At 44.9% G+C, this 24147-nt stretch overlaps 1 protein-coding gene across 6 annotated transcripts in view; it reads right to left on the minus strand.

The window, feature by feature from the left end:
* The window catches only part of CENPU (centromere protein U), a 226321-nt gene that overhangs the window by 144111 nt on the left and 58063 nt on the right, over positions 1–24147 (minus strand). For all 6 annotated transcript variants that reach the window (XM_069744313.1, XM_069744312.1, XM_069744311.1 and 3 more), the window contains exons 4-6: positions 20912–21068; positions 12324–12450; positions 6996–7080 (exon numbers count right to left, since the gene is read on the minus strand). In XM_069744313.1, the coding sequence (XP_069600414.1) occupies positions 6996–7080; positions 12324–12450; positions 20912–21068 (369 nt within the window). The remainder of the gene's footprint in view (positions 1–6995; positions 7081–12323; positions 12451–20911; positions 21069–24147) is intronic.

Genomic DNA, 24147 nt, shown 5'->3' on the forward strand with positions numbered 1-24147 from the left:
GCCGGAGGGCCTCTCTACGCCGAGCCCATATACTGAAAAGGGGGAGGGGCGGCCTTAGCTGGATAGATGCACCTCGCCCTGACCCGGTAGCATGATGAGCGAATGCTACGAAGGATGAGTCCAAGCAGGACGAAAGGAAGGGAATCAAGAATGATAGACAGAGCTATGGAGAACCTTGGCAAGGTAAAGGCAGAGCACTGAACCGGTGATCCACAGAATGTACAAAACTGCTGACAGACTCTGGAAGTGGTTGAGAGCCTGAAAAGAAGGTATAAAACGAAAAAGGACTTGCCCCTCGCAAAAATGCAGGATTGTCCAATGACTTGAAGAAAAGGAGGACCAGGATAAAGGCTTTCATAAAATAAAGGAAAGCACATGCGGTCCCAGGAGAACAACGAGGTTTAGTTTGAGGAAGAAGGGAACTCGTCCCTCCGATGACCTTCTTAATAATTGGTTCAAGTTGGAGCCAAACTGACGGAAAACCTCGGAAGACAAGCGGTGAGGGACCTCCCAGAGGGTAAGTCCTGTCACGCCATAAGCAAAATGGACCTTCGGATTGGCACGACATAGCTGGATGTCCAAGCAGCACCTGCAGCGGCATCCGCGGGGGTGGATTCCATGTACTTCCCTGCATGAGTAAATTAGTCCGCAAGGACAGCGATTTCCTCTGATTGGACTCCTTGAAGAGTGCCCTGATGGAGCAGCTTAGCCCATGCATCTGTAAACTTTGCTGTCCAGGTGGAAACAAAGGCAGGGCACAATGTAATAATAATAATCTTTATTTTTATATAGCGCTAACATATTCCGCAGCGCTTTACAGTTTTGCACACATGGCGGACACTTCAATGGTTGACTTTAGTATCGTTGGTATCCTAGAGGGATCCTCTTTCTGGGAGAGGAGGACTATCGGTGGAAAATATGGAAACCGGAGGGTCCAGAGACGGAGAAGAGGTCCAGTTCGCAGTAAGGTCAGGAGAGAGGAAATATAGGAAACCGAAACGTTTCCCTCTTTGGAACGGCTGGGTTAAGGATTCCAAAATAAAACCCAGAAAAGACTATTAATTTGAAATGATAAGAAGGGACTTGAGAGTAGGGTACTGGAGACCTGCTAGAGAGCAAACGCTGCGAACGTACTGAAGGGGGCCTCGGGTGAAACCCTGGATCTCAACCCAGCAATGTAGACTCTGCTACATCAACAGAACGGCTCAGAAAGGGAGAACCGTTTGAAGAGACCATCTCTTACCCGTCTAAGTAGAAAGAACGGAGACTACCAGACGACTCCGCGGACTCCGATCCATCAGGAAGCTAAACTTAAGCAGGGATGAAGATGGTTAACAGGGACTATGGAAAATGTCGACAAGATGGCGATGATAGGCACAATCGGATATGGACAGTCAAGGATTCCATGGAAAACCTGGAGTATTTCAATTTCCATGGAAAGTTTGCCCTAGGAAGGGGTACACAGGCCCCAGAAAAGACTTGTCTGCCAAGGGGAAGATCCTTACCTATGACGACTTGAGTGACCCTACCCGTCCCAGACCCTCTGGAACGGGGAGAGGATTGTAGTGTGTGGATCTACTTACCTAAGTATAAGACACCACACAAACGAGGAAAACAGTGAAAAAGATACGAATCCTGCTGAAGGAAGGAACGTATTATCACCAAAACCCCATCATTGGATCCAGGCGTGGAGCAGCCTTCTACACTGGACAATGCTTGCACAGAGTAGGATCCAATTCCTATCCGAGGTGGAAGAACCTGTTCCTGCCACGGTCGGAAATAAAAGTCCGGAGATGATCGAGGTTTAATCCAGTGTCTGTAAGAAAGAAGAGGTAAGTACTGACACATAAATAGGAAGCTCTATATTGAGGTTGTTCAAGGACCTCTAGAATAGTGCAGTGAACATCATAAGTCAAGGTATTAGATGGGCTCTGACTCCGAAAGAGACAGCCAGAACATATAACACTGTAATAATATATGATAGGAGTAATGCACTGGATAGTGCAGAAAGACCTAGAGTTAGTGGTAGGCCCGAATAACCAGACGGATAGGAAAAAGCCCTCAGAGTGCAACACGCAACTAAGGCCCAGTGCGTGAAGAAAAACTGCTACCAGTCGGTACCTGACGCCAGCGTGTCCGACCTACCTATGTGGACTGGCCACTTATGCTGCAACTGAGGTCCCCCATGGCACTGGGATCCACCCTGTGGTACGTTGTAGATCTTCTGTATAGCTGTTATTGACCATGAAACACACGGTAAAAATTGCTCCTGACTCACCTGAAAGCGGATTGTAACCGCTGCGGCAGCCAGCCAGAAGTGATGAATACCGAGCACATCTCTCTGGGTGGAGACTAGAGGAGAGCCTAGGCAGATGCTGCAAAGGACCCTTAAGAGCGTGATAGAGGGAGTTTCTGACTCACCTGCCTCTGGGGCAAAAGATCAGGACCCATGTAGCCATCCATCTCGGGCACATTTAAACCACTGGAAAGACGGCAGGTATTGACTAAATGTGCCTGGAAGATGACCTCGGACAGAGTACTGCTGCAATCATACGGTAGGAATAGGAGAGTGCATCTGACTTACCTGAATACAGTACAGAACGCCAGTACCACTGCAGTGGTCAATGCAAGACACGTTTGATCCGCTGAAGATACAACAGTGTCAAATACCGTACTGTACCTGGAAGGTGGTGCGTGTGAAAACCTGGATGGCGGATAGAGTACTGCAGCGATCGGCTCTCGGTATCCTGTGACTAATCAGCATGGAGAGAACCCTGAAGAAGGGTATAGGAGAGAGTTGATTCTGTGTTGCGGTCTAGGTCATGATACCTGACGGCATTAGGCAGAATAACAGCTTCCGTGTAGTAAGCCGCAGCACGGAGTGTGTCTTGAAGTATGTCCTTCCATGCTCGTTCTCCTGAAGGTAGGACAGTAGGCTTGTCAACAGGGGGACTAAACTCTACTCTCTGTTGTGCACCTGAGTTCAAACCTTTGTGCCTGCGATATGTGGTCAGATTCTTTATCCACTGAGCCACAGCAGACATTGCTAGGATATACGGACTCTTAACCAGCTGGAAGTTAGGTCCGAACCCTGCAGCGTGAGGTGTGTAGGAGCAGCTCCTCTCTTTGCTTAGAGCAGTGTAATGGTTGCATCCGGAGGAGGCTGCAGGGAGATGGAGGGCGAGTGCCTGAGAGCAGGAGATATGGAAACGTTTGATATGCCAGGGCTCTAGCAACCCTGTGTGTAGAGAAATAGCCAAGGCTCGCACTGCTGAAAATCAAGGCACAGGTCTGCAATAGCAGAAATCACAACAGCAGTGTGACAAAACGGAAAACTCCAAGGAAAGATGTGCAACTGAAACCTGCGAAGAGAACGCCCTATGGCAGGTGTTATAACGGTTCGTCTCCCTGTGGAAGGTGAGGGGCGGACAGTGGCACAGATGACGGCAGCGTAGGGCATACTGCCATACCCCTGCTGGAAACTGCACGGCTCTAGAGCACTTATTACACCTGAGATGGCACGGCTCTAGAGTACTACTATGCCAGTGACTGTATGGCTCTAAAGTGCTACTACGCCAGTATTTGCGCGGCTCTAGAGTGCTACTACGCCAATGATTGTGCGGCTCTAGAGTGCTACTACGCCAATGATTAGTGACCGGCTTGCATCAGAAAAAGGGCAAGAACGCTCCCCTATCAGATTAGACTGAGCATACCTATAAAGAATGCCAGAAGGCTAGGGGAACAGGAGGGATGCAGAGAGGAGTGCCAAACTGCTGAGCAGTGCTACTCACAGCAAGTGTAGAGTCCTGTGGTCTGCTCCCAAGCTGTAGCTGCAACAGGCATCAGGTACTAGAGCAGGTCCTGCCGAAGAATCAGCTCCGAATCCCATGCCGAAGATGGCGACCTCCAGGAGATGCAGGGACACACAGTGTGAGGTAGCAAAGAGCGCGCTCTCCAAGGCCGGAAGAGGGGCGGAGCCAACATGCTGGAAAAGACCCTCGCCTGACTAAGAGGAGACTCAGCCCAGCGTTCCTGTATTGCGTGCGGGCTGAGCCGGCTGCAACCCCCCCCCCGGCCCCTGAGAGACTAAGAAGGAGCCAAGCGCAGCAGGAGAGCCGCTCTCCATGTTGGGAGGAGTGGGCGGGGCTAAACGAGTGGTCCGGGAGGACAAAGATGGCGCCGGTGGGCGGAGCTCGCCGAGCAAGACGGGCGGGAGAAAAGCCCGCCCGAAGGAAGGAAGAAGGGGGCGGAGTCGCGTCGCCGGACTAGGCCCAAAAAGAAGCCGGGGCCTAAATTAGAAACCGGTGGCCGCAGATCATATAAAGTGCAGCGCGGATGCCAGCAAAGACTACCGCGCTGGCGAATCAGTTAACCCCCGCCTGGGAAGCGATGCCCCTAGGAAAATGCTTCTCTGGTCAGAGACTGAGCACCTGGAGCGCAGGCTGGATAGAAGAAGCTGGGGCCTAACAGTCTGCGTAGTCTACCCCCCCCCCCCCCCCCCCCCGCACAGAGAACCTCAGCACAAGCAGTGGCCCTGCGACCTCAAACATGGAAAGGGGGGCTAAAATACTCACCTCCTTCATCCCACGTCGGCTGATCAGAAGAACCCTGGAAAGAGAGGTACCTGATATACCAGGGAATGAGTCGGACGTCCAGATGAAGACCGTTGGTGGACGTACTCGTCTCCTCCAGCCGACAGGCTCTGGTGGGCGAGCGGGTGGGAGACGGAGCTAGGACCGGTTAGGATCTCCTAAACACGCTTCTGTGTTAGGGCTGGGGTCCTGCTGGCAGACATATGAGGATACGGGGTGGCAGTACACGCCGTACTCATAGTCCGTATTGTGGGACTACAGGTGTGACTGCTCACCCTGTATCCCTCCGGAAAACCTGAAAGGGAACGACGCACATTGAGGTAGATAAGGGTCTAATAAAAGACCCGTGTCCACCTCCTACTGACACTAAGCTAAACTGAATATCCTACTTCCTGTCGGTGGGGTGTACACTGCAGAGGAGGAGCTAACTTTTTTTTATTTGCATAGTGTCAGCCTCCTAGTGGCAGCAGCATACACCCATGGTTTCCTGTGTCCCCCAATGAGGCGATAGAGAAAATACTTTTACCACTTGGGAATAAATCGTTAGCCCCTATTACCAAAACCACCAAGAAATGAGCACAACTCTAGACCACAAAGGTTCGAGACATGACTCCATCCACATCTTTACATCACCAGGGTAGTTCAACCCACTTCAACCCACCAAGCCCGTTTTAACCTTCATGACCAGGACAAATTTTACAATTCTGACCAGTGTCAATTTATGTGGTTTTAACTCTGGAAGGCTTCAATGGATCCCACTGATTCGGAGACTGGGTCTCGTGTCATATTGTACTTCATAATAGCGGTAACATTTGTTCTATATGACTTTCATTTATTTGTAACAAAGAAAAAAACGGAAATTTGGTGAAAATTTTGAAAATATCGCAATTTTCAAACTTTTCATTTTTATGTCCTTAAACCAGAGTTATATCACACAAAATAGGTAAGAGATAACATTCCCCACAATTTTTTGAATTTTTTTTTTTGTTAGAAAATTATAAGGGTTAAAACTTGATGAGTAACTTCTCATTTTTCCAGCAAAATTTACAAAACCATTTTTTTTTTTAGGGACCACCTTACATTTGAAGCGACTTTAGGGGGCCTATATGACTGAAAATAACCAAAAGTGACACCATTCTAAAAACTGCACGCCTCAAATTCTTCAAAACCACAATCAAGAAGTTTATTAACCCTTCGGGTGCTTCACAGGAAATTAACACAATGTGAAAGGAAAAAATGAACATTTTACTTTTTTTTTTCTCAAAAATGTTACTTTAGCCTCAATTTTTTTTTATTTCCACAATAGTAACAGGGGAAATTGCACAACAGGTTTTGGGGGTCATTTTCTCCTGAGTACACAGATACCACATATGTGGGGGAAACCTAATGTTTAGGCGCAAGGCAAGGCTTGGAAGGGAAGGAGCGCCATTTGACTATTTTAATGCAAAATTGGCTTAAATTGTTAGAGGACCTCATGTCTCATTTGGGAAGCCCCTGAAGTGCTTAAACAGTGGAAAACCCCCACAAGTTGCACTAACTTGGAAACTAGACCCCTCAAAGAATAAATCTAGATGTGTGGTGAGGACTTTGAACCCCCAAATGCTACAAAGACATTTATAACATTAAACTGAGAAAATAAAAAAAAAAACATTTTCCTGCAAAAATGTTGGTTTTGCCGCAAATTTTTCATTTTCACAAGGGTAACAGGAGTAAAATGAACCACGCAATTTATTGTGTTATTTCTTCTGAGTATATAGATACCCCATATTTGGTCGAAAACTACTTTTGGGGCATAGTACAAAGCTCAGAAAGGAAGAAGCGCCATATTGGAGTTCAGATTTTGCTGTATTGGTTTGAGGGGGGTGCCATGTCACACTAGCAGAGCCACTGAGGTACCAGAACAGCAAAAACTCCCTGTGGAGACACGAGAGGTCAGTGTGCGCCCTGGTCTACTAGTCGAAACCGCATGGATCAGGTATCGTCCCACCAAACACCCGCTCTCCCTTTAAAGTGGGCATAACGCTACTCAGACAATACAAGGTGAGAGTAAAACAGTGTGGCAATGCTTTATTGAACCACAAAAACAGGCAGATAACACGCAGATCAGCCCCAGCAAAATACACCAAGATGGTGCACATTACAGAGTCTCACCCTTCTGCTGACTCGCTGGGATAATGGCAACTGTAACTTCAGAGCTTTGTTGTTGTCAGGTTGGGGGAAGATAAGCAGCATTGTAGAACGCTGTGCATCAGCCTTGAAAGGTGGTGGCCTTACCTCATATTGGTCAAATGTTTGCTTTAACAATTGAGCTGGATAGTTATTAGTAAAAGAATAAAGACAAATACTGATGGGAAAAAAAAAAACAATGAAGAATTAAAACAACATTACGATAGTTTCACATACGTTCTTTGGTTTGGCAGGTTCAGGTCTTTGGACACTGGGCTCCATGCTGGCTGCTGTCTTCTGCTTTGAATTCACTGGTCTCATACTAAAAAGGTAAAAGGTGTGAATAGTAAAATTCCATAGAAATCAATACAAAAGCAATCTCAAGACCTTGCTTGTATAAATAAATAATAATAAACTAAGGCTGATCATGCACTATCAATAGCTGTTGGCTTGAGTGAGTTGTAGCATCAGTTATATGTCCATGCTTGGATGTCGCTGCTGGAAAGTACACCAACCTGGGGGACCGGGATGTGCTACAAACAGAAAAGTCTCATTTTCTAACATTTTAACCTTAAATGTGTAATGAATAATGGTGACTGCAAGTACTCTAAACAGTTTAGTGGAAACGCTTTGGACACTTCTTCAGTAAACAAAAAAAAAGGCTGGTGTAAACACTGGAGGCAGTCAGGCCAGAGTCTGGTGTAAACACTGGCGGCAGTCAGGCCAGAGTCTGGTGTAAACACTGGCGGCAGTCAGGCCAGAGTCTGGTGTAAACACTGGCGGCAGTCAGGCCAGAGTCTGGTGTAAACACTGGCGGCAGTCAGGCCAGAGTCTGGTGTAAACACTGGCGGCAGTCAGGCCAGAGTCTGGTGTAAACACTGGCGGCAGTCAGGCCAGAGTCTGGTGTAAACACTGGCGGCAGTCAGGCCAGAGTCTGGTGTAAACACTGGAGGCAGTCAGGCCAGAGTCTGGTGTAAACACTGGCGGCAGTCAGGCCAGAGTCTGGTGTAAACACTGGCGGCAGTCAGGCCAGAGTCTGGTGTAAACACTGGCGGCAGTCAGGCCAGAGTCTAGTGTAAATATTTTCTTTATAATATATGTAATAATGTTGAGATTATTTTGAATACTACATTTTTACATTTTGGAATCAAAAGGAGATTTTATTTATCTTGTTCAGGCTGGGGCTCTGAATTGCCTGTCTATGCAGCTTATCTTTCAAGAATACAGCGGCCTGCAAAAGTATTCACCCTCTTCTCTCTCCCCCGTGGCATTTTTTGTGTTTCGCTACCTTACAACCCAGAATTTCACTTGTTTTTCTGAGGGTTAACATCAGTTCATGTAAAGAACTTGTCTACAACTATGAACATTTGGTTTTCTTTTATTGTGGAGCAAACAACAAAAATGACAATAACTGTAAACTTGTGTGCATAACTATTCACTCCCTAAACTCAGTACTTTGCAGAGCCTCCTACTGCGGCAATTACAGCTGCAAGTCGCTTTGGATAAGTCTCGATGAGCTTCATATAGCTTTCCACTTGGATTTTTGCCCATTCCTCATGGCAAAACTGCTTCAACTCCTTCAAGTTAGATGGTTTCCTCTGGTGAACAGCAATTTTCAAGCCTGACCACAGATTTTCAAATCGGATTAAAGGGAACCTGTCACCCCCAAAATGGAAGGTGAGCTAAGCCTACCAGCATCAGGGGCTTATCTACAGCATTCTGGAATGCTGTAGATAAGCCCCCGATGTATCTTACAAGATGAGAAAAAGAGGTTAGATTATACTCACCCAGGGGCGCTCCTGGTACGATGGGTGTCGCGGACCGGCGCCTCCTATCTTCATCAGATGACGTCCTCCTCTTGTCTTCACGCTCCGGCGCAGGCATACTTTGTTTGCCCTGTCGAGGGCAGAGCAAAGTACTGCAGTGCGCAGGTGCCGGGCCTCTCTGACCTTTCCCGTCGCCTGCGCATTGCAGTACTTTGCTCTGCCCTCAACAGGGCAGACAAAGTACTCCTGCGTAGGAACGTGAAGACAAGAAGAGGACGTCATCTGATGAAGATAGGAGGCGCCGGACCAGATCACGACACCCATCGGACCGGGAGCGCCCCTGGGTCAGTACAATCTAACCTCTTTTTCTCATCTTTTAGAATACATCGGGGGCTTATCTACAGCATTCCAGAATGCTGTAGTTATGCCCCTGATGCTGGTGGGCTTAGCTCACCTTCCATTTTGGGGGTGACAGGTTCCCTTTAAGGTCTGGGCTTTGACTATTCCACGCCAAAACATTTACACATTTCCCCTTAAAACACTAGAGTGTTGCTTTAGCAGTATGTCTTCTTGGAAGGTGAACCTCCGTCCCAGTCTCATATCACTGACACACTGAAAGAATATCCCTGTATTTCACACCATCCATCTTCCCCTCGACTCGGACAATTTTCCAAGTCAACGCTGCCAAAAAACATTCCCACCACATAATGCTGCCATCACCATGTTTCACTGTGGGGATGGTGTTCTTGGGATGATGAGTTGGTTTGGCACCAGGTATAGAATTTAACTTGGTGGTCAAAAAGTACAATTTTGGTCTCATCTGACCACAGGACCTTCCTCCATACATTTGGGGACTGTTCCACATGTCTTCTAGCAAACTCAAAACAAACCTTACATTTTGTGTGTGCAAGTAAAGTTTTTTTTTCTGCCCACTCTTCCATAAAGGCCACCTCTATGGAGTGTATGGCTTATTGTGGTTGCATGGACTTATACACCAGTCTCTGCTTGGGAATTCTGCAGCTCCTTCAAGGTTATCTTTTGGTCTCTATGATGTCTTTCCCTCCTTGCTCGGGCTGAGAGTTTTGGTGGGTGGCCCTCTCTTGGCAGGTTTTCTGTGGTACCATGATTCCATTTGATGACAAAGGGATTTGATGGTGCTCATAAGAGATTGGGATAAATTTTTTTTTTTTTTTTTTTAATAACCCAACTCTGACTTGTAGTTCTCAACAACTTTGTCCTTGACTTATTTGGAGATCTCCTTGGTCTTCATGGTGTTTGGGTAGTAGTCCCACTTGCATAACGCCTTAACCCTCGAAGCTTTTTTGGTTTTGCGTTTTTCCACTCCCCTTCTTCCCAGGGCCATAACATTTTTATTTTTCCGTCGATATGGCCATGTGAGGGCTTGTTTTTTGCGGAACAAATTGTACTTTTGAAGGACACCAGTTACCATGGTTTTACCATGTCATGGACTAGAAAACCAGAAGAAGAAAAAACATGTGCAGTGAAATTGCAAAAAAAAAAAGTGCAATCCCACACTTGTTTGGCTTTTTTTACTAGGTTCACTAAATGCTAAAACTGACCTGCCATTATGATTCTCCAGGTCATTATGAGTTCACAGACATCAAACATGTCTAGGTTCTTTTTTATCTGAGTGGTGAAAAAAAATTCTAAACTTTGTTAAAAATAAATAAATAAAATTGCGCCATTTTTCGATATCCCGTAGCATCTCCATTTTTTGTGATCTGGGGTTGGGTGAGGGCTTGTTTTTAGCGTGCTGAGCTGACGTTTTTAATGATACCATTTTGGTGCAGATACAATCTTTTGATCGCCGTTACTGCATTTTAATGCAATGACGTTGTGACTAAAAAACGTAATTTTGGCGTTATGATTTTTTCCCTTGCTACGCTGTTTAGCGATCAGATTAATCCTTTTTTTATTGATAGATCGGGCGATCCTGAAAACGGGAATACCAAACATGTATGTTTGATTTTATTTTTATTGTTTTATCTTGAATGAGGCGAAAGGGAGGTGATTTAAACTTTTTTTTTTTTTTTTTTTTAATTTTTGCATGCTTCAATAGAATCTGCCACAACCCGATCGGTTCTGCTATAGAGGCAATATTCAGATCGCCTCTATGTAGTAGAATTTCTCACTTGCTATGAGCGCTGACCACTGGGTGGCGCTCACAGCAAGCCGGCACTGACAACCATAGGGGTCTCCAGGAGACCTCAGGTTGTCATGGCAACACACCGTTGACCCGCGATCATGTGACGGGGTCATCGGTGTACGTATTTCCGGCCCGACGGCGAGAAGCATGATTTAAATGCTGCTGTCAGAGTTTGAAAGCGGCATTTAACTGGTTAATAGCTGCGATTGGATCGTGCTTCTACCCGCAGCTATTGCAGGCACATGTCAGCTGTTCAAAGAGCATACATCAAAGGGAGGGAGACCGACATCGGCGTACTATTACGCCCCATGTCGGTAAGGGGTTAATGGTGTTGCAGTCTCTGTGGCCTTTAAGAAAAGGTGTGTATATACTTACAGATCATGTTACCCTTAATACATTGCACACAGGTGGACTTCTTTTCACCCAGCAAGTCAATTGCTTGCAACTGAAATTTTTAGGGGCTTCATCTCAAAAGGGGCGATTACATATGCACATGCCAATATTTATTTATTTTATCCCAAAAATTAAATTTATGCCTATATTTTTCTCACTTCACCAACTTACAATATTTAGGGCTGATTTATCTCACGTGAACGGAATACAAAAATATTTACACAGGTTGTAATGTAACAAAATAGGTAAAAAGCCAATGGGGTGAATACTTTCACAAGTCACTGTATATGCTTACTGAGAACAGCTTTGCATGGGCTCACAGAAATTCTGTACAATGCTGTCCTGCAAAAGTAGAAAAAGCAGGTATCAAGGACCGGTGTAGAAATCATTCATAAAAAAAATGGATGATTTTTTTATATCCATATTGTGATACATGTATCAGTTTCTTACATCCAGACGGTATCCGTTTTATACGTGAATATTTTAAAATATATAAATTGTCCAAATCAAGCTTTGTGTCAACAAATGAAATGAATTGATAAAAAGCAGATGTCATCCGTACGGTATCCAGTTTTTTAATGCATACCGTACATTGAGTTTAATTGGCGAGTCTGATCCATCAGAATAGTGTATCCTACAATCGTTCCATTGATTCGTGTGTACAAATACTCATGTGAATTACACCATTGACTTGCATACATCGGTGTGCTAGAAGTATGCCATCAGTTTTGCATATGGACAGCACATGAATGAATGAGGCCAAAGAAGCAGATTACCCTTGTTTTCAGTGATTGGTGGTGATCTCATTACCCCTGACAAATTATTATGTGACTTGATAAATCAGTAACTTTATTTGCAGGTGAAGATTGTACCGATTATGGCGATTGTCAATCAGTTCACCGTAGTCATTGCAAATGTTTCATTATATCACTTATAATTATCTTTTACAGTTGTCCAATATGTTCATAAAAAATTGTCTGTCCACAATTGTTAATTTTCTTGTAGAAATACACATGACCCATCCAGCACATATCAGTACTTCAAGACTAATGACGGCAGCTTAAGAAATCTGGAGAACACATTTGTGTGGTTGCTCATGGTACAAGGTTATTAGACATGCAATAAAACGGTGATCAACGGTGAAAAGATGATTTGACCATACAGAAATATATCTTTACTAATATACTTGTGATTTGCATCAAATGTTCTATAAACCTATTACAGGGGACATCTATCTACCTTTTCTCCTGGACCACAGATGCTATGGGAAACATCTGCTTTGCTGCGATTTCATCAGGATTTTCATTAGTCTGCAGGATGTTATCGTCACCATCATTATAGACTGCAGTGCTGTGTAAAGGAGGATCTACAAAACAATAAGTGTACATTGCCATTTAATGAAGTATGCATATGCCATCAAGTTATATTGCTGAGAAAAAAGCAGATAATAATCTTTTAGCAATACCAGATGTATAAATGGTTTCTGCTTTGCTCAAGCCAAGGCAGAAGTGCAGTTCTCATCATAAGAAAATAGACTATGTACCATCCTCCAGGCACCTATGGAATGTGGGTGATTTTCCTGGGAGAAGCCAAAGCTAGCCAGGCCTGATCCAAAACGGCAATGTGAAAGTGATATTTCACAACTGGAGTGTAAATTATAGTATTACATATTGGACATTCAAATTAAAAGCTTTCCACGTATTGCTGTACTACACCTACAGTTCCTACACCTACAATTCCCTCTGCTTGCGGTCTCCTGCAATATATTCAAATGGTACAACTTCCCACCTCTGATTGCTGTCTCATCTGCTGCAATAGACTCTTATGGTAAAAATTCCCTCTGCTTGCTATCTCCTGCAATATATTCAAATGGTACAACTTCCCACCTCTGATTGCTGTCTCATCTGGTGCAATAGACTCTTATGGTAAAAATTCCCTCTGCTTGCTATCTCCTGCAATATATTCAAATGGTACAACTTCCCACCTCTGATTGCTGTCTCATCTGCTGCAATAGACTCTTATGGTAAAAATTCCCTCTGCTTGCTATCTCCTGCAATATATTCAAATGGTACAACTTCCCACCTCTGATTGCTGTCTCATCTGGTGCAATAGACTCTTATGGTAAAAATTCCCTCTGCTTGCTGTCTGCTGTATCATCTGCTGCTGTACCATCTTGAAACATATTTTAATGTGTCTGCTAATTCATTGTTATAAATCATTTGGTGCATTGTACTTAAAACTCACTGTTGCATATCCATGACTGGGATCAGTGTAGATCTTATCTGGTGGAGGTGTTAAAATAGATGTTGCCAGGCTGAATGTCTTTGATCATATAAAAAAAAAAAAAACCTGGTGTGCTGACCCCAGCTGCCAAATTATCCTCAACCAGTTCCCACAATCCATCTCTTCTGACCCAGCAGTCTGGACTATAAATTTAGAACCATCCTTAGGGGTGCACGCATCACAGAAGATAAGCGTTGTGATACTGCAGTTATTCCATGGCAGTTAGTCAGGGCAGGAGTCAGGTAACCCACACTCTGCTCTCCCTTCTATCCATGTGCTTTATTCCTATCCTCCTATGTTCCATTGCAATCCACTTCAACCGCCCAATTCCCCCTCCATCACGACTCATATACATCAACTCCTCACTCCTTCCCTCTCCCATGTGCAGCTCCCATGCACTTTTCACCTTCCTGAAAAACGTCAGCCCATCTTGCCCAAACACACTGCACAAAACATCTTCATACAATTCCAAAAACTACTTGCTCTTTATCTTCCTGCTCCTACTGATTTCAGGGGACATCTCCCCCAACCCGGGTCCACCATCCCCCAACCTCAACCCCTACCTCACATCGAAACCTTAATAATCTTACTAATATTAATTGCACTCCTTCATCTCCTCCTTCTTTTAATTGTGCCCTTTGGAACCCACGGTCTGTATGCAACAAGCTTCCTTTCCTACACAATTATTTTCTGAAAAACTCTCTGAATCTGTTGGCCCTCACGGAAACCTGGATTCAGGATTCTGACACGGTCTCCCCTGCTGTCATTTCCCATGGTGGCTTACAATTCTCCCATTCCCCGAGACCCACAAACAGACCTGATGGTGGAGTCGGCATACTCCTGTCCCCACAATGTACTTTCCAGGTCATCCCCCCAGTTCCATCACTCTCATTACCTTCTTTTGAAGTCCACACCATCAGGCTCTTTCATCCCCTCTCCCTCAGAGTAGCGGTCATATACCGGCCCCCAGGCTCACCCACCCACTTCCTGGACCATTTCTCTGCCTGGCTGCCGCACTTCATGTCCTCAGAACTACCAACCCTTATCCTGGGAGAATTCAACATCCCCATTAACAGCCCCACTTCCACATTTGCATCCAAGCTTATATCACTAACCACTTCTCTAGGCCTCTCACAGCTCTCAACCTCTGAAACACACAAAGACGGTAACACCCTGGACCTGGTTTTCGCCCGGCTCTGCTCAATCCCCTACCTAGATAACTCGCCGCTTCCCCTCTCTGACCACAACATTCTCTCCTTCACACTCACAAATCCTAGCTCACCCCAGCACCCTCCTACCTACCATTCAGTCAGAAATCTACAAGCCATTAACCCTCATACACTTTCAGACTCCCTACACTCATCATTGTCCCCAATCTCTTCTTTATCCTGTCCTGATCTGGCTGTACATCACTTCAATTACACTCTTAGAACCACACTTGACCAAGTAGCTCCCCTCACCCTCAGAACCTCCGAACACAGAGTGAAACAGCCCTGGCTCACATCACAAACCCGATTTCTCCAGCGATGCTCTAGGTGTGCTGAACGCTTATGGAGGAAAACACGCACACCAGAACACTTCAAATTTATGTTAAGGACCTATAACTCGGCCCTTCACCTCGCCAAACAGACCTACTACTACCACCCTGATCTCCTCACTATCCAACAACTCCAAGAAACTTTTTGACACCTTTCACTCCCTCCTCAGGCCAAAAGCACAAGCACCTATCACAGACATTTGTGCTGATGACCTGGCCTCCCACTTTATAGAGAAAATAGACAATATCCGTCAGGAAATCCGCTCCCAATCACCAAATTCAGTGACTCCCATCCCTCCCTGCATTTCCCCTGGCTCACTCTCCACATTCGATCCCATCACAGAAGAAGTAGTCTCCAGGCTTCTCTCCTCTTCTCGTCCAACTACATGCACCACCGACCCCATTCCCTCACATCTCCTCCAGTCTCTCTCTCCAGTCATCACAACTCGCCTAACTACAATCTTTAATCTCTCCCTCTCCTCTGGCATTTTCCCCTCCTCCTTCAAACACTCTATCATTACTCCATTACTCAAAAAACCCACCCTCGACCCATCCTGCACAAACAAATACAAACCAGTCTCCAATCTCCCCTTCATCTCTAAACTCTTGGAGCGCCTGATATACTCCCGCCTTACCCGTTACCTCTCCACTCACTCCCTCCTAGACCCTTCACAGTCTGGTTTTCGCCCCCTAGATTCGACAGAAACTGCACTCATCAAAGTGACCAATGACCTTCTGACAGCAAAACATAAGGGTGACCACTCTGCTCATTCTTCTCGACCTTTCTGCAGCTTTCTACACAGTCAACCACCCTCTCCTACTCTCTAGGATCCAGTCACTGGGCATTAAGGACACTGCTCTCTCCTGGTTCTCCTCCTATCTTTCTGACCGCTCCTTCAGTATTCTGTTCTCTGGCTCCACTTCATCTCCTCTTCCTCTCACTGTTGGGGTACCTCAGGGCTCAGTCCTTGGCCCCCTTCTCTTCTTTCTCTACACGGCACCAATTGGACAGACCATCAGCAGATTTGGCTTGCAGAACCATCTTTATGCTGATGACACACAACTATACACATCATCCCCTGACCTTACCCCCGTTGTATTACAAAACGCCACTGACTGTCTGTCTGCAGTCTCCAACATCATGTCTGCTCTCTATCTGAAACTCAACCTCTCCAAAACTGAACTTCTTCTGCTCCCGCCATCTACTAACCTCCCTAAATCTGACATTTCCCTCTCCGTGGGTGGCACCATAATAACACCCCGACAGCAGGCGCGCTGTCTGGGTGTTATGTTTGACTCCGATCTCTCCTTCACCTCCCATATACAATCTCTTGCCCGCTCATGCCGCTTACACCTAAAGAACATCTCTAGAATCCTCCCTTTTCTCACCATGGAAACAACAAAAACCCTCACTGTCGCCCTGATCCACTCCCGCCAGGACTACTGTAACACTCTATTAATTGGCCTCCCCCTCACTCGACTTTCCCCTCTCCAGTCCATCCTTAATGCAGCAGCCAGGGTTGTCCATCTGGCTAATCGTTACTCGGACGCGTCCGCTCTTCGCCAGACGTTACACTGGCTGCCCATTCATTACAGGATACAATTCAACGTACTTGTTCTCACCCACAAAGCTCTCCACAGTGCGGCACCCCCATACATCTCCTCCCTCATTTCTGTCTATCGGCCTAACCGACCGCTGCACTCTGCAAATGACTTTCGACTAACCTTTGCCCTAATCCGTACCTCCCACTGCCGACTCCAAGACTTCTCCCGTGCTGCGCCAATCCTCTGGAATGCTCTACCCCAAGATATTAGGACCATCCACAATTTGCATAGTTTTAGGCGCTCGCTCAAAACATATTTGTTCAGAGCGGCCTATCACATTTAGTAATCAAAGTCATTTTATGTTTGTGTGTGTAGCCCATTCACTATCTCCATCTATCCCCCACTCCCTGAAGATGGCTGGACCATCATTGTAAAGCGCTGCGGAATATGTTGGCGCTATATAAATAAAGATTATTATTATTATTATTACTACTACAGTGTTTCTCCAAAAATAAGCCGCAGAATGATTTTACACATTTTTGAGTATGCTTGAAATATCAGCCCTACTCCAAAAATAAGCCCTAATTACAGTCAGGGTCAGCGTGGGAAAAGATGATAACTGGGCAATTGCTCAGATCTCCAAGCATTTCTATTCTGAGCTTAAGGACCACCAAAGGTCCTTTATCTGTGGGACTCTGGAGGAACTAGGCTAGTATGTACCATATGTGCAGTGTGTGCACGTACATGCATGCACGGGTGCGCACATAAGCATGTGGGTTGGAAACAAAGCGCTGCAGAGTTCTGAAGTGGCCAGCAATTGAGTCCAGATGGAAATCCCATTGTACACTTGCGGAGAGCTCTTAAAATTGATCTCAATGATGACCATGATCAAGACTCAACTGTCGAAACGGGTCGGTTTGCTTCCCGGGTAGACAGTGATATGTCGCCGTTACTGCTTTTATGATGAAATACTAATAAATATGAACATTTATACAAGATATATATGCAGGAGGATACTTTTTCCTCTCACTTTAAATAAATAATAAATTGGGTACAGTAGTTCAGTGCAAGATGTGCTGTAAATGTTTTCTTAATAGATTGGGAAAGGTATAAAATGTCCTATAAATATCTGTTCTATTCCTGATCTAAGGATCTAGGCTTTTTGTTGAGATGAAACTGTGGTGCACTTAATGTACATGCTCAGTAATGAAGCAGTGAAGTGGAGTACAAAGTCAGGGAAATCGAGTAGGTGGTTTGGCTTACTGACTCTACAGCCCTGCTCAAAACATAAATTAATTGTGGTTCATAATATGCTTTGGAATCTGAGTTCAAATTCCCTAGCCTCACACAGGCCTGATTACTCCTGATTACTGCCACACCTGTTCCTAATCAAGAAACCACTTAAATAGGACCTGTCTGACAAAGTGAAGCACACCAACAGCTAGACATCATGCCGCAATCCAAAGAAATTCTAGAACAAATGAGAAACAAATTGAGATCTCTCAATCAGGAAAAGGTTATAAAGCCATTTCTAAAGCTTTGAGACTCCAGTAAATCAAAGTGAGAGCCATTATCCACAAATGGCAAAAACATGGAACTGTGGTGAATCTTCCCAGGAGAGGGCGGCCGACCACAATTACCATCAGTGCATCGACGACTTATCCAAGAGGTCACAAAAGACCCCGCAACAACATCCAAAGAACTGCAGGCTTCACTTGCCTCAGTTAAAGGGAACCTGTCACCCCGTTTTTTAAAGATTAGATAAAAATAGTAAAAATAGTGTGAAATAGGGGCAGAGCTGGGCTTTACATTAGTGCCTTTTTGGTGCCTTTATTCCCCCGTTAGGCTGCCGAAATACCTTTGTGAACTGGCCGTTTTGTCCTGTCACTCAAGTTGGTCAGGTCGTATGGGCGTGGTCAAATAGCGGTTCCTCCCCCCTGCTTCTCGGCGTGTCCGTCGTAAACGCGATCTGTGAATCGCACAGATCGTGCTCTTTCTTAGCAGTTGCGCAGTGAATTCGCCTCTGGCGCCTGCGCATTATGCTTTGCCCAACTGTGGGCATAGCATAATTTACATCACTGCGCATGCGCGGGTCGTAACTTTAGCCTGGGTGCCCCGGAAGTGATCATATGGGCATAGTGTTTATCTGGATGCCGGTAAAATTTTCTCAGCCCGAACTGCGAGCGTAAGTTTGGTGCCAAAATTACGCTCGCAGTTCGGGCTGAGAAAATTTTACCGGCATCCAGATAAACACTATGCCCATATGATCACTTCCGGGGCACCCAGTCCATATTAATGTGTAAAATAAAGAATTAAAATAAAAAATATTGATATACTTACCTCTCCGGAGGCCCCTGGACATCACCGCTGGTAACCGGCAGCCTTCTTTGCTTAAAATGAGCGCATTTAGGGCCTTCCATGACGTCACGGCTTCTGATTCTCAGGTCCTAAATTCCTAGAATGAGGAGTTTAGGACCTGAGAATGACGTCGCGGCTTGTGATTGGTCGCGTGGCGGTCACATGAGCGGCACGCGACCAATCAGAAGCCGTGACGTCATGGAAGGCTCTAAACGCGCTCATTTTAAGCAAAGAAGGCTGCCGGTTACCAGCGGTGATGTCCAGGGGCCTCCGGAGAGGTGAGCATATCAATATTTTTTATTTTAATTCTTTATTTTACACATTAATATGGATCCGATACCGATTCCCGATACCACAAAAGTATCGGAACTCGGTATCGGAAAGTATCGGCCGATACCCGATACTTGCGGTATCGGAATGCTCAACACTAGTTGCTGATCAATAAGAACATAAAGGCTCATCTCAGTTTTGCCAGAAAACATCTTGATCCACAAGACTTTTGGGAGAATACTCTGTACTGACAAGAGAAAAGTTGAAATTTTGGGAAGTTCTATGTCCCTATACATCTGCCTTAGAAAAGGAACATCATACCAACAGTAAAATATGGTGATAGTAGTGTGATAGTCTGTGACTGTTTTACTGCTTCAGGACCTGGAACACTTGCTGTGTGGTAAATGTAACACTGTCTGCCAAAAAATTATTAAGGAGAAAGCCCGGTCATCTGTTCGTGACCTCAAGCTGAAACGCACTTGGGTTATGCATCAACGAGAATGCTGTATATCAGCCCTGAAAGGTGGTGGCAGCACCTGGTGAGAGGTTACCTTTCAGTGTGAAAAACATGCAAAACAATAGGAAATCAAGGAGGGGGAAACACTTTTTCACATAACTGTATGTTCACTAATCAATCTTTTTGCTTATTTTAGGCTATATTACGTTATATTATTTTTCTTCATCTGTTTAATAGTTAATTTACACAATTTTGGCTTTCTACTTTATGCAAGTTTTGCATAATGATTTACTTTCATAGTATAGAATAACAGTATATGCGGCGGCATGATTGCTTTAACTCTGATATGGTTTCGAGTCTGGGAATGTAGACACTTTTCGGCTTTACAGATACAGTACTTTGCATCGTCAAGTAAGCGCGTATAACGGAGTATGCGTGTCTCATGCATTCATTTTCCCCTACTTGAGTGTCTTCCGTGTGGGTTCAGGCATGATAACGCAATCGCAGTAAGATATAACAACTATTTGTGACTTCCATTGGGTACAGGATACTTTTTACTCTCACTGGCTATGTTATGTTTGCACATGGGTATAAGGGAGACGCTGAACCTTGGACAACACCTCTCCTCACCGCTGCCAACAACGAGTAAATAATAGTTATTCACTGTATGTATATATGTTCATACAGGCCTTTAAATTGCACTTCTTCCCCTGAGGAAACTATATTATGGCGATAGACGTAGGGTCTGGCCCCTTTCCAACCACCTTTAATAATAACAGGTCTTGATATTGATTTGGCGGTTCACAATTGCGCAGCCCGTTACTCTACCACTATGTGGGGTACTGTTTTTGTATAGAAACTTCTGTACATGCAACTAAATTTGATCAGTTTTTATTTTAAGCCTACATTGGTTTCTCTTCCCATTTGATTGCAGTATTTGCACAGATAAACTTAATTGCTTCCTTAATGTTGCATGGTTTCTTTTCCCTTTGTTTTTGCATATACAAAAACATTGACTTACTTATTTGCAAATTATCTGTTTGGGGTTACCATTTACTTATTGAATCATTGCACGTTTGTTTACAGTATAGTGTATATTATATGTGCATTTTAGTTGGTTGGGATAGACCAAAGCTCTATCATGGGTTGCACTGTCTGTTCTTTTATAGCAGTAGGCTTTTCAATTGATTTTATCTTGTTTGTGGCCGTCTATTTAAATGACAAATATTATATTATCATTTCTTAGGTGATCCCTGTATTTTGCATACACCGGGCTCTTTTCTTTGGTGTTACTCCATATTGTCACACACGTCTGACAAACAGCTTGTTAGAGAGAATTAATTAACCGTTTCGTTTGTATGCATTGTGCTCACTTACTGAATGAGTCTTCTTCTGCAACTTCTTTAAAGGCATCTTCTGGCTCCCTTAAAATAGCAGAGATGTTATCAAAAGGAAAGATTTCTTTTAGTATGGGAGTTGCAACTTTTTTTTTCTTAACTTTCCTTATCTGATGAGGAGACCTCTCAGCATCTGCCTGCAATACAAAAGGAAAAGAGCAGTCAGGAAAGGCATCCACTGTAATAGTCCATGCTCTGATTGCTGAGAGTTACATACTGGTAGATAGTAATTGTAATTGAAAATGCATCCACGTACGGCCAGAGCCCTTGTCCCAGAACAATGGCTGCAAAATATATATACAGTACAGACCAAAAGTTTGGACACACCTTCTCATTTAAAGATTTTTCTGTATTTCCATGACTATGAAAATTGTACATTCACACTGAAGGCATCAAAACTATGAATTAACACATGTGGAATTATATACTTAACAAAAAAGTATGAAGCAACTGAAAATGTCTTATATTCTAGGTTCTTCAAAGTAGCCACCTTTTGCTTTGATGACCGCTTTGCACACTCTTGGCATTCTCTTGATGAGCTTCAAGAGGTAGTCACCGGGAATGGTTTTCACTTCACAGGTGTGCCCTGTCAGGTTTAATAAGAAGGATTTCTTGCCTTATAAATGGGGTTGGGACCATCAGTTGTGTTGAGCAGAAGTCTGGTGGATACACAGCTGATAGTCCTACTGAATAGACTGTTAGAATTTGTATTATGGCAGGAAAAAAGCAGCTAAGTAAAGAAAAACGAGTGGCCATCATTACTTTAAGAGATGAAGGTCAGTCAGTCCGAAAAATTGGGAAAACTTTGAAAGTGTCCCCTAGTGCAGTGGCAAAACCATCAAGGGCTGCAAAGAAACTGGCCTACATGAGGACCACCCCAGGAAAGGAAGACCAAGAGTCACCTCTGCTTCTGCGGATAAGTTTATACGAGTCACCAGCCTCAGAAATCGCAGGTTAACAGCAGCTCAGATTAGGGACCAGGTCAATGCCACACAGAGCTCTAGCAGCAGACACATCTCTAGAACAACTGTTAAGAGGAGACTTTGTGCAGCAGGCCTTCATGGTAAAATAGCTGCTAGGAAACCACTGCTAAGGACAGGCAACAAGCAGAAGAGACTTGTTTGAGCTAAAGAACACAAGGAATCGACATTAGACCAGTGGAAATCTGTGCTTTGCTCTGATGAGTCCAAATTTGAGATCTTTGTTTCCAACCACCGTGTCTTTGTGCGACGCAGAAAAGGTGAACGGATGGACTCTACATGCCTGGTTCCCACCGTGAAGCATGGAGGAGGTGTGATGGAGGAGGAGGTGTGATGGTGAGGAGGTGTGATGGTGTGGAGGTGCTTTGCTGGTGACACTGTTGGGGATTTATTCAAAATTGAAGGCATACTGAACCAGCATGGCTACCACAGGATCTTGCAGCGGCAAGCTATTCCATCCAGTTTGCGTTTAGTTGGACCATCGTTTATTTTTCAACAGGACAATGACCCCAAACATACCCCAGGCTGTGTAAGGGCTATTTGACCAAGAAGGAGAGTGATGGGGTGCTAAGCCAGATGACCTGGCCTCCACATTCACCAGACCTGAACCCAATTGAGATTGGTTTGGGGTGAGCTGGACCGAGTGAAGGCAAAAGGGCCAACAAGTGCTAAGCATCTCTGGGAACTCCTTCAAGATTGTTAGAAGACCATTCCCGGTGACTACCTCTTGAAGCTCATCAAGAGAATGCCAAGGTGTGCAAAGCAGTCATCAAAGCAAAAGGTGGCTACTTTGAAGAACCTAGAATATAAGACATATTTTCAGCTGCTTCACACTTTTTTTTTAAGTACCGTATATACTCGAGTATAAGCCGACCTGAGCATAAGCCGACCCCCCTAATTTTGCCACAAAAAACTGGGAAAACTTATTGACTCGAGTATAAGCCTAGGGTAGGAAATGCAGCAGCTACCGGTGAATTTCAAAAATAAAAATAGATGCTCCATACCGTTCATTATTGCCCCATAGATGTGCCATATAAAGCTGTGCCATATAGTGCTCTGCACCGTTCATCATTGCCCCACAGATGTGCCATATAAAGCTGTGCCATATAGTGCTCTGCACCGTTCATTATTGCCCCATAGATGTGCCATATAAAGCTGTGCCATATAGTGCTCTGCACCGTTCATTATTGCCCCATAGATGTGCCATATAAAGCTGTGCCATATAGTGCTCTGCACCGTTCAGTATTGCCCCATAGCTGCCATATAGTGCTCTGCACCGTTCAGTATTGCCCCATAGCTGCCATATAGTGCTCTGCGCCGTTCAGTATTGCCCCATAGCTGCCATATCGTGCTCTGCACCGTTCAGTATTGCCCCATAGCTGCCATATAGTGCTCTGCGCCGTTCAATATTGCCCCATAGCTGTGCCATAGAAAGCTCTGCCATTGCTGCTGCTGCTGCAATAAAAAAAAAAATGCCATACTCACCTCTCTTGCTTGCAGCTCCCAGCATCCGGTCCCGGCTGTTGTGAATTCTGTGGCTGAGTTCACTTCTGTGGTCACAAGTGGTATTGCAGTCTCTGGGCCTTCTCCCTCAGGTGTTTTGGTGAGCTCGTTGGCTGCCTTGCTATTTAGCTCCACCTGAGTCTGTCTTCCTTGCTCCTTGTCAATGTTCCAGTGTTGGATCTGAGCTTCTGCATCTTTCCTTGGGCCTGCTGCGCTGCTAGATAAGTGCTTCTAGTTTGTTTTCTGTTTTTTCTGTCCAGCTTGCTATTAACTTTTGCTGGAAGCTCTGAGAAGCAAAGGGGTGCACCGCCGTGCTGTTAGTTCGGCACGGTGGGTCTTTTTGCCCCTTTGCGTGGTTTTCGTTTTAGGGTTTTTTGTAGACTGCATAGTTCTCTTTGCTATCCTCGCTCTGTCTAGAATATCGGGCCTCACTTTGCTGAATCTATTTCATTCCTGCGTTTGTCTTTTCATCTTGCTAACAGTCATTATATGTGGGGGGCTGCCTATTCCTTTGGGGTATTTCTCTGAGGTAAGTCAGGCTTGTATTTCTATCTTCAGGCTAGTCAGCTCCTCAGGCGTGCCGAGTTGCATAGGTAGTGATAGGCGCAATCCACTGCTGCTTATAGTTGTGTGAGGATAGATCAGGTACTGCAGTCTACAGAGATTCCACGTCTCAGAGCTCGTCCTATTGTTTTTGGTTATTGCCAGATCTCTGTATGTGTGCTGATTACTG

This window comes from Ranitomeya imitator, chromosome 1 (assembly GCF_032444005.1).
Source record: "Ranitomeya imitator isolate aRanImi1 chromosome 1, aRanImi1.pri, whole genome shotgun sequence".
In the NCBI taxonomy this organism is placed as follows: Eukaryota; Metazoa; Chordata; class Amphibia; order Anura; family Dendrobatidae; genus Ranitomeya; species Ranitomeya imitator.